Source organism: Pyrgilauda ruficollis, unplaced genomic scaffold, assembly GCF_017590135.1.
Source record: "Pyrgilauda ruficollis isolate IOZ18807 unplaced genomic scaffold, ASM1759013v1 scaffold8, whole genome shotgun sequence".
NCBI lineage: Eukaryota > Metazoa > Chordata > Aves > Passeriformes > Passeridae > Pyrgilauda > Pyrgilauda ruficollis.
Genome location: NW_024529932.1, coordinates 648,835 through 661,415, shown reverse-complemented (window position 1 = coordinate 661,415; position 12,581 = coordinate 648,835). Strand labels below are relative to the sequence as shown.

Sequence of the window (12,581 nt, the reverse complement as noted above, 5' to 3'; positions counted from 1 at the left end):
TCTGCAATACTTAAATATTCAGGCATGTGTTAAAAGGCATATCTGTAGTGCCACATTTGATTTATGATGCGCATCTGCAGTTGGGTCTCCTAATAACTCTCAAAGAACTGATTTAGTAGTAGGGTCCAAAATGGATGCTGTTCCTTGTTTCTTTTTTGATCATGATCTTGATTACAGGACAGAATGGGTACCTGACCTGAATCATCCAAGAAGGCAAGATATTGGGTCCTCAGACCATATGGAGCTCAGGGCTACCACATGCAAAGGATTCTGGTCTGATGTGCAAAATCCGATATATGCAAATACAGTCAGAAATTAACACTGGGGAAGCAGTATCTTAGAAACCATGAATAAAAGCAAAGGTGTTTAGCTATTCTGTCTTTGACAGGTATAACCAAATTCTGCTGCTTTATTGTCATCTTCACCAAGTGTAACTTTTGATTGGAGGAATCCTTTATTAACTGTGGCTGTTTTACAGAAATTTATCCTAGATGTCATATCCCTTTAGTAAAGGAGCCCTGTCATAGATACTTCTGTAAAAGTGGGGCACTGAATGTCTGTATTTCTACTCCAGCTAAAGTGTGATCTTGTGTCCCTTGTTTAGATGTGCTTGTTCATAATCTTGTATTCCTTACTATAGCTGTCCTTGTCCTAGCTCCAGAGAAGTAGTTTGGGTTAGACAAAGTGTACGTTGTTATGGTAACCATCAGGTGTAGGTGTACTTGTGGGGTCAGTACACCTACAGTTCTTAGACCTATTAGAGGTTTTGAGGCACCCTTTCCTCTTCTAGCATTGCCTGATCAGGTCATGTCTGAAAGTGATCCTGAGATAAAGGCCATCTCAGCTGTAACTGCTGGCCATGCATGTTTACTGGATAGTCACTGTTACAAAGAGACAGATTCCTCTTGATTTAGAAAATTGTTCTGCAAAATAGCAAGTCTTTAGGGGAGTGGAACAGATTCTTTGTAGTCATCTCTGAGTTTTATTGAATCTGTTACAGCTTCTGAGACATTTCTGAAACAATTGTAGTTACCCTCCATGAAATTTGTCTTGTCAGTGTACTTATGTTGTAGTTGAATAGCCAGTGTTTGCATGCTATAATTTCAAACTTTTCTCTTGGGTATACTTTATCATTACTGTCTTGCAAGAAATGATACCTCTGTGTTAGACATTAGTTTGCAAAGTTTATAGGAATTTACTTTCAAAGATTCATAGCAGTCCTGCATCTTGTGGAACTTCAAACTTTTCAAGTTAGACTAGTTTATGAACTGTCCTATTGCAGATACCCAGTGCAATGATAGGTTTCATTTCTTATGAATGCCATTAAGAGTAAAAATTGTCAAAAAAACTGTTTGATGAAAACATGGCACATTTCCAGGCTTTGTTTTTTGGTTTTGTTTTTTTGTTTTAAATAAATCTACAGGCATATGATGAAAGAAACATCTGTTTCCCTGGACATGTGAGTTGGCAGAACTTCAGGAATGAACAGAGGAAGCAAGACCTTAGCTAAATTATAACAAATGTTCATTTGGTAATCTTTTTCGAAAATTGCTGTTTGGGAATGATCTGAGGTTTTTAGTTTGTTTCAAATAAAGGAAGGACTGGCTAACATAAGCTCAATTCTTTTGTCTAGCAGCATGGAAGCTATGAGCACTTTCTCTCTGTGTGAGATTATTAATAGGAGCAAATGACTGCAGGATAGCAAAGCCAGGTTAGGATAGTTAGTGAGACAAGAATTTTTATCCTTCAGTTATAATAGATGTACAAATAACCCCTCAATCCACAGTTAGATGTGTTGCAAGCATTTTATATTTTTTACAGGTTTCTGATACAGTTTGTGTATAGTATTATCATCATATCTAGTTCCAAAATTCTAAGAAAATTCTCCCAGACACTGGCTATTTATTTGAATGACTTCACAGAATGTGGTACTCCACAATCCAGCTTTTTAAAATTCCATCATCTGTAAAACAGGGGCTTCTGATTGGTTGCACATATTTTTCACAACTTCCTTTAAACTGTAAGCAATCAACTTTGCTGAGGACAGAATTCTGGAAACCTAGATACATAGATTTAAAATAACTTCTTACCTCCTCCCAAACAATATTTACAAATAATTCATATTTATGAGTAATCATGTCCTGAAACTTTCTCTCAGCCTAGTCTTGCCCATAACTCTGAAATTTTTTCCATTTTTAGGTTAAGGAGACCCCACCATTTATTCCTACAGATACTTAAGCCTTGTCATGCTTATTATGAAGTACCAGCTTATTTTAATTAGAGTTTTCATCCCATATCTTCAGCTGAAAAGTCCACAGTTGTCTGAACAGAAAAATCATTTCTCTGTAGAAGGATTTGAGAAACAAGTGATTTCAGACTGCTTTGTTGGTGGACTTCCTATTCTTTTGATTCAGTCTAAAACCAAGTCAACCCTGTTTCCTAGTAAAGGGACTTTAACTGTGGTTTGTAAATTTGTAGATATTAGTATAAGCCAAGCTTGTCTGGGTGAAGAGAAACCTTAAGTTAGGTAGTGTTTAGTCTCTGCCTTATGCAGTAAGGATTGCCACACAAAGAGGTGTTAAGATTTTTTACTGGTCATCAGTTCTTGTTTGAGATCAGCTCATCTGGCAAGCACAGTTGTCTTCAATACTGGTAGGAGTTTCAATGTTGCAACCGAAGAAACGGTCACACAGGATAAAGTCAAACATTTTTCAAGGTCAATTTTTTTACTTTTATTTACTCAAGGATTTTTTTTTTTTTTTTTTTTTTTTTTGGTAAATCATGAATTGCTGGAAGTGAGAATAAAAAGTACATCAAGCCTATGGTGAAACTTCTCATAAAACTCCTTAAACTCCTTATCCTTTGAAAGTGCTATTTATGTAGAAATGTATAAGTGTGATCAGGAGGCCTGATTCATCGCTGTCTCAACACTAATGTAGCTACTAGGTCTCTTGAGAGTGGTGCTTGCTAGGACAGGATGAGGATTTACAAGCATGAATGAGAACTGTGGGTATAACTCAGTCACCGTGATAAGGAGATCTCACTGAAGAACACAGGGGTTTTTCTAAAAGAGAGTAAAAATTGGAATGCTCTCAAATTTTGGATCACTCCTTTGTATAGCAATTATACATCCATTCTTGTGCCTCAAGGTGCTTCTCAGTGGGATTGGTCAATCCAGTACAGGGTGATGGTCAGGGGAAGATACAGATAATAGACTTTTCCCCAAAAAGAGAATGCTCGGTAAAAAAACTGTGGATGGGAAACCTGGTTGGGCAGATGACAGAAATATCAATCAGAATATACGGGGTGGGTTTCAACCTGTAATATAATGGTGTTCATATTCTTGAAAATACATGCCAGAAAATACATATTTTGGAAAATGCATCTTTTGAAAATATCTGAGGTAAAAGATCAATCTGTCAGTGAAATTTTCTTGTGCAAAATCACAAAATAGGGAAAAACAATTATAGAATTGCATCAGAAAGGGTATTTCCAATGAAATAAGGCAGCATTAACATTACTATGTAAATAGTGATTAGAATTTGTCTAGAATACTGCTGACAGTTTTGGATATGCACTTGCAGAAAAGGTAAAATCTAATTATGATATTAGTAAAACTCCTCTTACCTACTGTTTGCCATCCAAGAAAAATAATTTATCTGGTTTACTTAGGAATAGGAATACATAGACTACCAGAAGATCATCAGAAGGAAGGACTGTGTAAACCTAAGGGCAAGGTTTATGCAAAATGAGACAGTTAAGGCTGCTGAAGAATACATTTAGATTGGAGAGGAAAAGGGTTTTAAGCTTCAGAGAACCCTCCAAAGCTGTGTGGGAGGCAAGTAACTCAATCACATTTTCATGTAATGAAAACACATTTCAAGAACTACATTTAGTGAAAATACCTTTCATAAGCTAAAGGCAGTTTATGAAAGATTTTAAATGATGTAGTTGCCTGTTGCAATGAAGGAGTGAATTTGCAGACCTAGAGATCCTTGTTCTTTTCTCTTACTCTTAGTGTGGGAAGGGAGATTTTAAATTTTTTTAATGTACTGGAATTCTTTGTTACTACTGAGGGTAAGATTTCTCCTGATTTGGGATTCTTTCTGAGTAATTTTGGTTTTATTTCCTTTGAGAACCAAAAAGAAGTTGTAGGCACATTTTCTCAAGCCAAAAAGTTGGAGCTTGCTTTTTTTTTTTTTTTTTTTGGTAATCTTATGCCATGGATGACAACATTAACATGCTTGTTCATCAGGTATAAACCAGTTAATACACTGAGTAGTGCCGTGTCTATATGGATCTGAGATTCAGATTTAGCTGGCTCTGCTATAATCCAGTAAAGAGTTTTACCAACTTTTACTTAGTAGGAAAGCAGTTTGAGGATACATAGTAGCTTTTAGTTAAAACTAAAAATCAATACCAGGAATTATTTTTTAACAGAGTTTTTAAAGTTCAAAAAGTAAGTTTCCTTTAACAAGTAGAGCAAGCACAGAAGCATGTACCTTTGCAAAAACCTTTGTAAGACATTGCTTCTGCTACCTTGTAGTTGCTGCCTCTCAGTGATGACATATTTAACTGCTTTAATTTATTACGCTTCTGTTTTCAGCCCTTCATTCTTGCACTTGCAAATCAAAACATCCAGGTCAAGGCTTCTTTTGTAGCCACACAAGATTTTTAAATGATTGCTTGGATTTTCACCCTTCCTTTTTTCAAAGTCTTTCTGTCAAGTGATTTTAGGACTAGCATTAATGGTCTTCTAGATGGAAAAACATAGTTTACCTAGTCTTTGAAGTTCTACCTTAGTTGCATACAAGCACTTAAGGTAAGTGAATCACAGTATGTCCCTTATTACCACACATTGATACCATATTATTTAATTGATGATACACTTCTAAGAGGCCATGGCCTCGCTTTTGTGATAATCCTAATTTGTTCATGATCATGCAGTTTTTCATCTTTTTCTTGAAGAAGTCACAATCAGTGATAGATATGTGAGAGTGCATGGAGTAACTGGCAAGACACAATTGAAATAATACTGAGATATCCCAGATTGCACAGGATTGTGTCCAGACAGCTTTTGAATTTCTCCAGGACAGGAGACTGACTCCACAACCTCTCTGGACACCCTGTTGCAGTGCTCTGTCACCCACAAAGTAAAGACATTTTTCCTCATATTCAGCTGGTGCTTCCTGTGTCTGCTTTGTGCCCCCTGCCCCTTGTCTTGTTGCTGGGCACAAGGAAGGATCTGTTCCCATCTTCCTGAAATCCACTGATGTTGATTCCTAATCCATATGTAAGGACAGTCCTACACTTACATCTTAACAATAAAAATATGAACACTTAACAGAAATAAAATAATGAAGCATATCTTCCAGTAGGGTAGATTAAAAAATAAGGCTAAATTTTGAAAACAGCAGGGTAGGCAACTTTGATCTTTTGGCTTATAATTAACGAAAATGTTTTTGCTTTAAAAATAGCAAAGGGTTAGATATAATAAAAAGAGTTATTAAAGACATGAATATCCACTGTGAAACCTTGATCCAAGTTTTTTTATCTTCATCTCTAAAACAGAGGCCCCAACATTTATGGTTTCCCTTGCCATGTTCACATATTAAATATTAGCTCAGGGTTAGTGATTTCCTTTCCTCACAGATGGTAGAACAATGGAGGCAAAAAAAGAGTTCAGATCTTTCTATCTTACAGTTGTAATGTCTAGTAATCATGACTTTCATTTCTAATGATAATGAATTTTACTTCTAACACCAAACACCAAATTAGGGTTGAGTTTGCTAGATATTTCACAGCCTTAATATAAGAAACTCTGAAATTCTTTCCCTGATGCTGCAAGAAGGAAAATCCCAGACCATGTTCAACTTCCACAGAAAAAGAAATGGTTTTTCCTGATCCTAAACAGACCTGTCAGATCATTGCATCCTGAAAGATATTTACTGTCAGCTGATAAGAAGAGCAATTTTTAATATAATGGCCAATCCTAGATATGGGCTATAGGGGCAAGAAAGTAGTTGGTTCCATTCTTGCTGTACAACGTGAGCATTTTTAACACCGTGTTTATGCAATTTTGTTCTGCATCTCGTGGTATTTTGTGGTCTTTAGAAAAGTCTTAAGTTAATGTGGCTGCTTGATATCCTCAGTCTCAATCCACTCTTAAATCTATTTTTCCTCCTTTTTGAGTAAGATTTGTCTGTTTCTGAAACCTTGAAAACATGGAAAAGTGTACTTTTCACGGTAGTGTTTGAAGAAATATGTAAGAGATATTGATGTTACTTTTCAATTTTAATAGAATTTTAACTCTTCAGTAATGATTTTTTTTAAGACTGAAATTGGAATACCTCTATTTAATGTTTTTAATGGTACAAATAAGACTTTAAGCAATTTTCTAGATTTTTTTTTAATGTAAGTGCAGTATTCATATTGAGATTGCGGTTAAAAACATATTGCAAATATATTCTATCATAAGGAACTTTTGCCTCCAATAATAAATGGAAAACTTTTTTTCCATTTAATGTGTTTTCTTTGTGCTTTCACAATTCAGAAAAATTTAGATAATTTTTTTTTTTTTATTTCAACTAATTGCAAAGTTTGGTTACAGAAGTTTAATTGATTTTTTCCATTGTAAGTAAATCTGCTGAAATAGTTTATTTGAAGTATATAAAATAAAAAGGCTGATTCTGATTTTTTTCATTTCAGATTATTGTGTCATGCAATGAAAGACCATATAGTGCGTGTTGCAAATGAAGCAGAATTTATTTTAAACCGACAAAGAGCTGAAGATGTCCACAAGCATGCTGAGTTTGAGGTAAGCCTGAGAGCTGGTGCATTTCTGGTTCTCTGTTTTCACTCAGTTGTCGCCTAGACTGTAACTCCCTGCAATAAAGATTTTATTTTTTTCTTCCAAGGAAGAAATTTACATTGAAAGCATTTCAAAACTGGTTTTTAAAACCTTTGGTAAATGTCAAGCACAAGGAATGGGTTTAATTTCTCATCTTGTCACTGAAATTCATACAAGCATTTACAGCTTGAAGAAATGCCTTAATCAGAATGTCTAATCTGATATGGTAGACCCTTTGGTTCACAAAGAACTTTTCTGATTTATTGAAAATAGTAATGCAAATCACCTTATTAATTATTTTTGTTTATTATTTACAACAGTATGTATGAGTACAGTAAAAAGCAAAGCAATTATAGACTTAAGATATGTCATAAAAAATAAGAAATAGAAATGTTTTGTTGAACAGATTTAATATTTAAGGTCATTTTCTTCATACATTTTGAATTTTGGAGCACTTTAGAACACTTGCTTTTTATATAGTGAAATATGATACTGCATATCTTTTTTGGTAGTTAGGAATCATTATCAACAGTAAGACTGAGTATTGGAAGATGTAACAGAGCAGCTGACTCCCATAACACTTAAATGTCTATAATTCCTATTCTGAAAAGGAGTCAACATTTGGTTGCTTTTTCATCAATGAATGGTACAGTATAAAATTCAAATAATGTTGCTTGAAGGTGATCCAAATGTTAAATCCCCTGTTCTTAAAATGTCTTCAGTTTAATAGGTTTCCAATTGTTTATACAGGCTTTTGTTCCTATTAAAAAAAAATAATCATGCAAAAGTAATGGAGTAAATTATTTCATTTTTGACATGATTTTATCAAATATGATTTTGCATTTTTATGGTGTTTCGTACATTTCATCACTGGTTTTTATAGTTTCCAAACCTGCCTTGTGTTTGCATACTTTTGTGTAGATGTAGGTATATATGTGCAGTCCTATATTTTCACATCTTTTACTACTCAAATGACCTAGCATTAGGATTGAGATTGACAGACTTAGTATTGATGATAATAAATAGCTATATCAATTTATTAATCTGTCAGAAAATGTCAACAAGCACCTGGTGTCTAGAAATAGGATGCAGGAATCTCAGTTTTGATGAGGTTTTTATCTCCTTGAAACAGGTCTCTTAAACGTGCACTTTGATGTACTAGTTTTTGTGCTCCTTGACCTAGCTGAGAACTGTGAGAGACAGAGATATCTGTTGTCATTTTGAATACACAGAACCTTTACTTCATTTTGTCAGAGCAGACAGCAGACACTTGTCATATGGGATTGCAACAACTTTATTACCAAGCTTATACTGGATATTTTGAACATAGATAAAATTGCGTTTACAATTAAGTGTATGTCGGAGTGAAGTTTCATATTGCCTCAACAATAAATAACATTTGATATCTATCAGAGCATCATGCAGTAACCTAAGATGACAATGGAAGATTGAGTTATCTGCTCTTTGAAGAATACATTGAGGTACAAGATCTGTCAGAACTCCAGACAGAATGAGAATATTCAATTAACTTCCAGCTTCTGTTAGCAAATAGGATTTGGAATATTAACTAAATTCCCTAAAGGAGTAGCCTCAAGTCTGTCTTATTGTCTGCTAAAGAAACCAACACGTTTTTCATATATGAAAATTCTCATTATACTTGTTGTAGGAAAAGACTGAGGTATGCATTTTAGGTGAGTAAGTTTAAATCTGCAAATCATAAAAGAAAATAGTAAAATGTAGACTGTTTTAATGTGAAATTCACAAGTATTTAAATACTTGTGGTGGTTAAAGTCTGAAAGAATGCTTTATATATTGTCTTTAATAATGGTGGGGTTATAACTGAATATTTTATTATTCATCCTACTTGAAAGCAGTAGGGACAAAGAGATTTCTGGTAGTTTTCTGCTACATGATTGTATATCTGTCATTTTGTTTTAATAAACTGTATAGGTATACCTTCTGGGGTTTAGTACATGTTAATCAGTGCTCTCATCTAGAGAAGTGCATGACTATTTTATTTTATTTCTGCCCTTTAAACTTTAATTGAATCATTATGGGTGAAATTATTTGTTCCGAGCTGCACCAAGTTACTGTGTCTCCTGCACAGACCATGGACCAGCATCTAAATTTTATTTTGTGGCTCCAGTTGTTGTCTCAGCCAGGAAAATTCCTCCCAGAATGGGTACCTCACAGTTAACTTTCATTTTGTTAACCTTTGTAATTGTTCAGGAAGAAAAATGAAAATTTAATTTTACTGTCCAATGAGCTGGTGAAATATTAACCTCATTACTAAGGCAGATCATTGTACTAATTGGTGCCTCCCTGTACAAGAAGATAAATTGGAAAATGAATTAACCCTTTATGAATTAGTGTAACCATTGTTCTTTCCCAGATAGATTACTTGAAATGATGTCGGTAAACACAATAGAAAGACCACTGGTAGAATCATACTGAATGCTAATGTGATCTGTACTAAAAAGGTAGTGTACAGTAATATTAAGAATAAATTATAAAGTATGAGATTAACTTAATTTTAATTGCTCTTTTGAATACTAGAAAATTGGTTTCTATTCAGCATTATTACCGCCTTGAGTATTGGCTAAATGTCCTGAAATGGTGCACAAAAAGTCTAAGTACAAAAAATGTGTCATAAAAGGTATTTTTTAAATTAGTTGTTCTGAGAGTAATATAGCCTTTGTAATTTATATCTAGAAAATTATACTTTTAGTGGATTTATTTTGATTACTCTAGCTGCATTTCCTTTCTGTAGACATTTTGAAAGAATTTTTACGAGGAGGATAAATTGACTTTGAACTTAGTGATTTTGAGTAAAGAAATGGAAAAATATTGTCCTTATACACAAAGAAATGATTTGTCAAACTAAAAATACACTATAGAATTCTAGCAGTTTAGAAACAAATTCACATGAAGGTCATTTATTTCAGAGGTAGTTTTCTCTCAAAGAACACATGTTGGAAATATTAATTTTTTTCAGTTTAAAAGATTAGTGATTTTTTTTATCCATTAGGTTTCTTAGAATTGGTAGTATGTTATCAAAATTTTGCATGTTGTAGTATGAGATACAAAATATACTTTTTTTTCATTTATCATCTGGAACAATAAAAAAATCAATTTTTTAAAATTTTACATGTTAATATAATTTAAAAATGAAAACCAGTACATAATTTTTTCTTGTATATTATCCTATGTATGTTAGAGGTGTATTTTATACCTGAGAACACATTAAACATTCACAAAAGAAAGGCTAACTTTTAAGGCATCTCCATGGTCACATATATACACACACCCACATGTATGTCTTAATGTTTTTAATTCGAATTCTATCTTTGCCCTTGGTATTTCAGTTTTCATATGTTCAAACAGAGTGCTTGTTCATGGATAATACAGAGTAGTAGGACATTTCAATTGAATGGTGTCATGATTAAGAAATATTACTACATAAAAATTCAGTGTCCTCACCTAGACTCTCCTAAACCAGACACTGTTTGATAGTTTCCCCACCCCTTCCATGGTGATGTTGAGATCTGGAGGCACAGGAGGTGAAAATCACAAGTTGGGATAAGAACAACTTACTGGAAACAGCAATGAGATAAGAAAGAGAACAGTAACAGCAACAACATTAATAACAAAATATATAAGACAAAGAAATTGTTTATACAGTAAGTAAAACAATACTGGACCTTCTAGCCTGTCACACTTTCTCCCAGACCAGAGAGAGAGTCTTCCTTACTCCTGCCCCTGGCAAGTGACATGAGATGGTATCAAATAACCCTAGGGTTTGGACATGCTTGCCTCCCTGCTACTGTAAAAAATTAACCCTGTCCTGGATGAAACTAGAACAAATGGCATGTCCTATACTTCTAAAAAACACTTTAATGAGTTCTTTTCATAATCAGAGAGCTAAATAAATAATAATTTTAGGGCAAGTAGCCTGTCTTTAACAAAGTGGATGTTCTTTCATTCCCAGTCGCAGTGCGCTCAGTACGCTGCTGACCGGAGAGAGGAGGAGAAGATGTGTGATCACCTCATCAGTGCTGCTAAGCATCGAGACCACGTCACGGCCAACCAGCTGAAACAGAAGATACTCAACATACTAACAAATAAACACGGTGCCTGGGGAGCTGTTTCTCACAGGTAAGCTGCAAATGTAGAAAGTGTGAGGCTTTAAACGTTACTTGCAAAGTTTGAGAAGCAGGCATTGTATAACTGAAATGCGATTTTATTACGGGTTTAAAGGTACTTAAATGTAGCATATGCAAAGCTGAACCAAGTGCAGCTCAATGAAGCGGGTATTGCTGCTAAAAGACTAATTTAAAAAATGTCTAAAATATATAATTTCTTCTGTATGTAACTGATACAGTATTTCAGGTTTTATTCAGAGCTGTGTTGAGTACTGGTTTTCAAAGTTCATTCTATTCAAGATAGCAGTGAAATTAAATGTTTTCTTATGTCATGCCAAAAAGAAGAGCCTTGCTCCTCAGAATCACAAAAATAGCCAGTGGCTAAAGTGCTGACCCTCATGTGGAAGACTTGAGCTGAAATTGCTCCTTTCCTTCACTCAGAGCAAGGTCTTGAACCTGGGTCTGTCATGTGAGAGCCCTGTCTGTGAAAGTAGAGTCTGCCAAGTCTCTCTCTTGTTTGTGCCTTCTAGCCAGAAATACTTGATTATTTTTTCAGAGTGAAACAACTCAAACAGAAAAAATCAAGGAAGTCCTGCTCCCAGATTATAACCAAATTTTACAGCTTGGTTTTCTATTTAAATTCTTATTTGTCTGCTCTGAATCATGCAGTGAAGAACAGAAAGCTCCATTTTAGTTCTGATAAACTTTTTCAGGAAAAATATAGTTGAGATGGATAATACAAACACTTTTTTTCTAGATAAATATTCTTTGATAAAACATATTTGAATTTATGTTGACTACATAGTTAGGGTTTAAGCCTATCAGAAAAGCTGCCAAGTAATAAATTTGATGTGTCAGCAATAAAGCTTAATAAATAGTACATATACTGTTTATTCTTTTTGTAATTCTATCTAGTTGGTTCTTGCAGTTATACCATGTTTAAAACAAAAATGGAATTTTTCATGTTCATTATCCCTGTTTCTTCTAAAGAAATTACTCTCTCCTGGATGATGATAGAAATGTATTTATTTTTTAAGTTGGTAGAAATTGTGGAAATTCAGTCTTACAGAAACTCTCTTGTCTAACACCAGAGATGTTCTGGGAGAAATTACAAAAATAACAAGTAGAAAACTATCATATGGTTAATTCAAGACAGGCTTAGTCCATAAGGGATGCCCATGTTATCTCTAGTTGAGGCTTAAAGCTGTGTGTCTGGAGACTTGAACATGCTGAAAATAAATGCAATTTTCACTCTTTTCAATGTCTTTGAATAATTAATAGCAATTTTTGAATAATGTTGTTGCTCAACTTTGTGAATGGCTGCAGACACTGTGCAGACTTAAATAGGTTCCTGGATACTACCTATACTAGGAGATTATGTGTTCTTAGGGCCAAGTGACTTTTATCTCCAGGATTATTTATAGCTTCCTAAATGGCAATAGTCCAATGCTGCAGGTTTTACTTCTCTTGAGTCCATGATAGTTTCTGATGGGCCATAAAGTAGCTTGACACCTGTGACAAACCTGTGAAATTTCTTACACAAAACAAATTTTTATTTTATCCCCGTAATGCAACTTGTCCAGTGTTGT

The 12,581-nt window shown here is 34.3% G+C and overlaps 1 protein-coding gene across 4 annotated transcripts in view; it reads left to right on the top strand.

Annotated features, from left to right (window-relative positions):
- NBEA (neurobeachin) overlaps positions 1–12,581 on the top strand; it is a 448,146-nt gene that overhangs the window by 221,199 nt on the left and 214,366 nt on the right. For all 4 annotated transcript variants that reach the window (XM_041487283.1, XM_041487285.1, XM_041487282.1 and 1 more), the window contains exons 37-38: positions 6,709–6,817; positions 10,839–11,005. In XM_041487283.1, the coding sequence (XP_041343217.1) occupies positions 6,709–6,817; positions 10,839–11,005 (276 nt within the window). The remainder of the gene's footprint in view (positions 1–6,708; positions 6,818–10,838; positions 11,006–12,581) is intronic.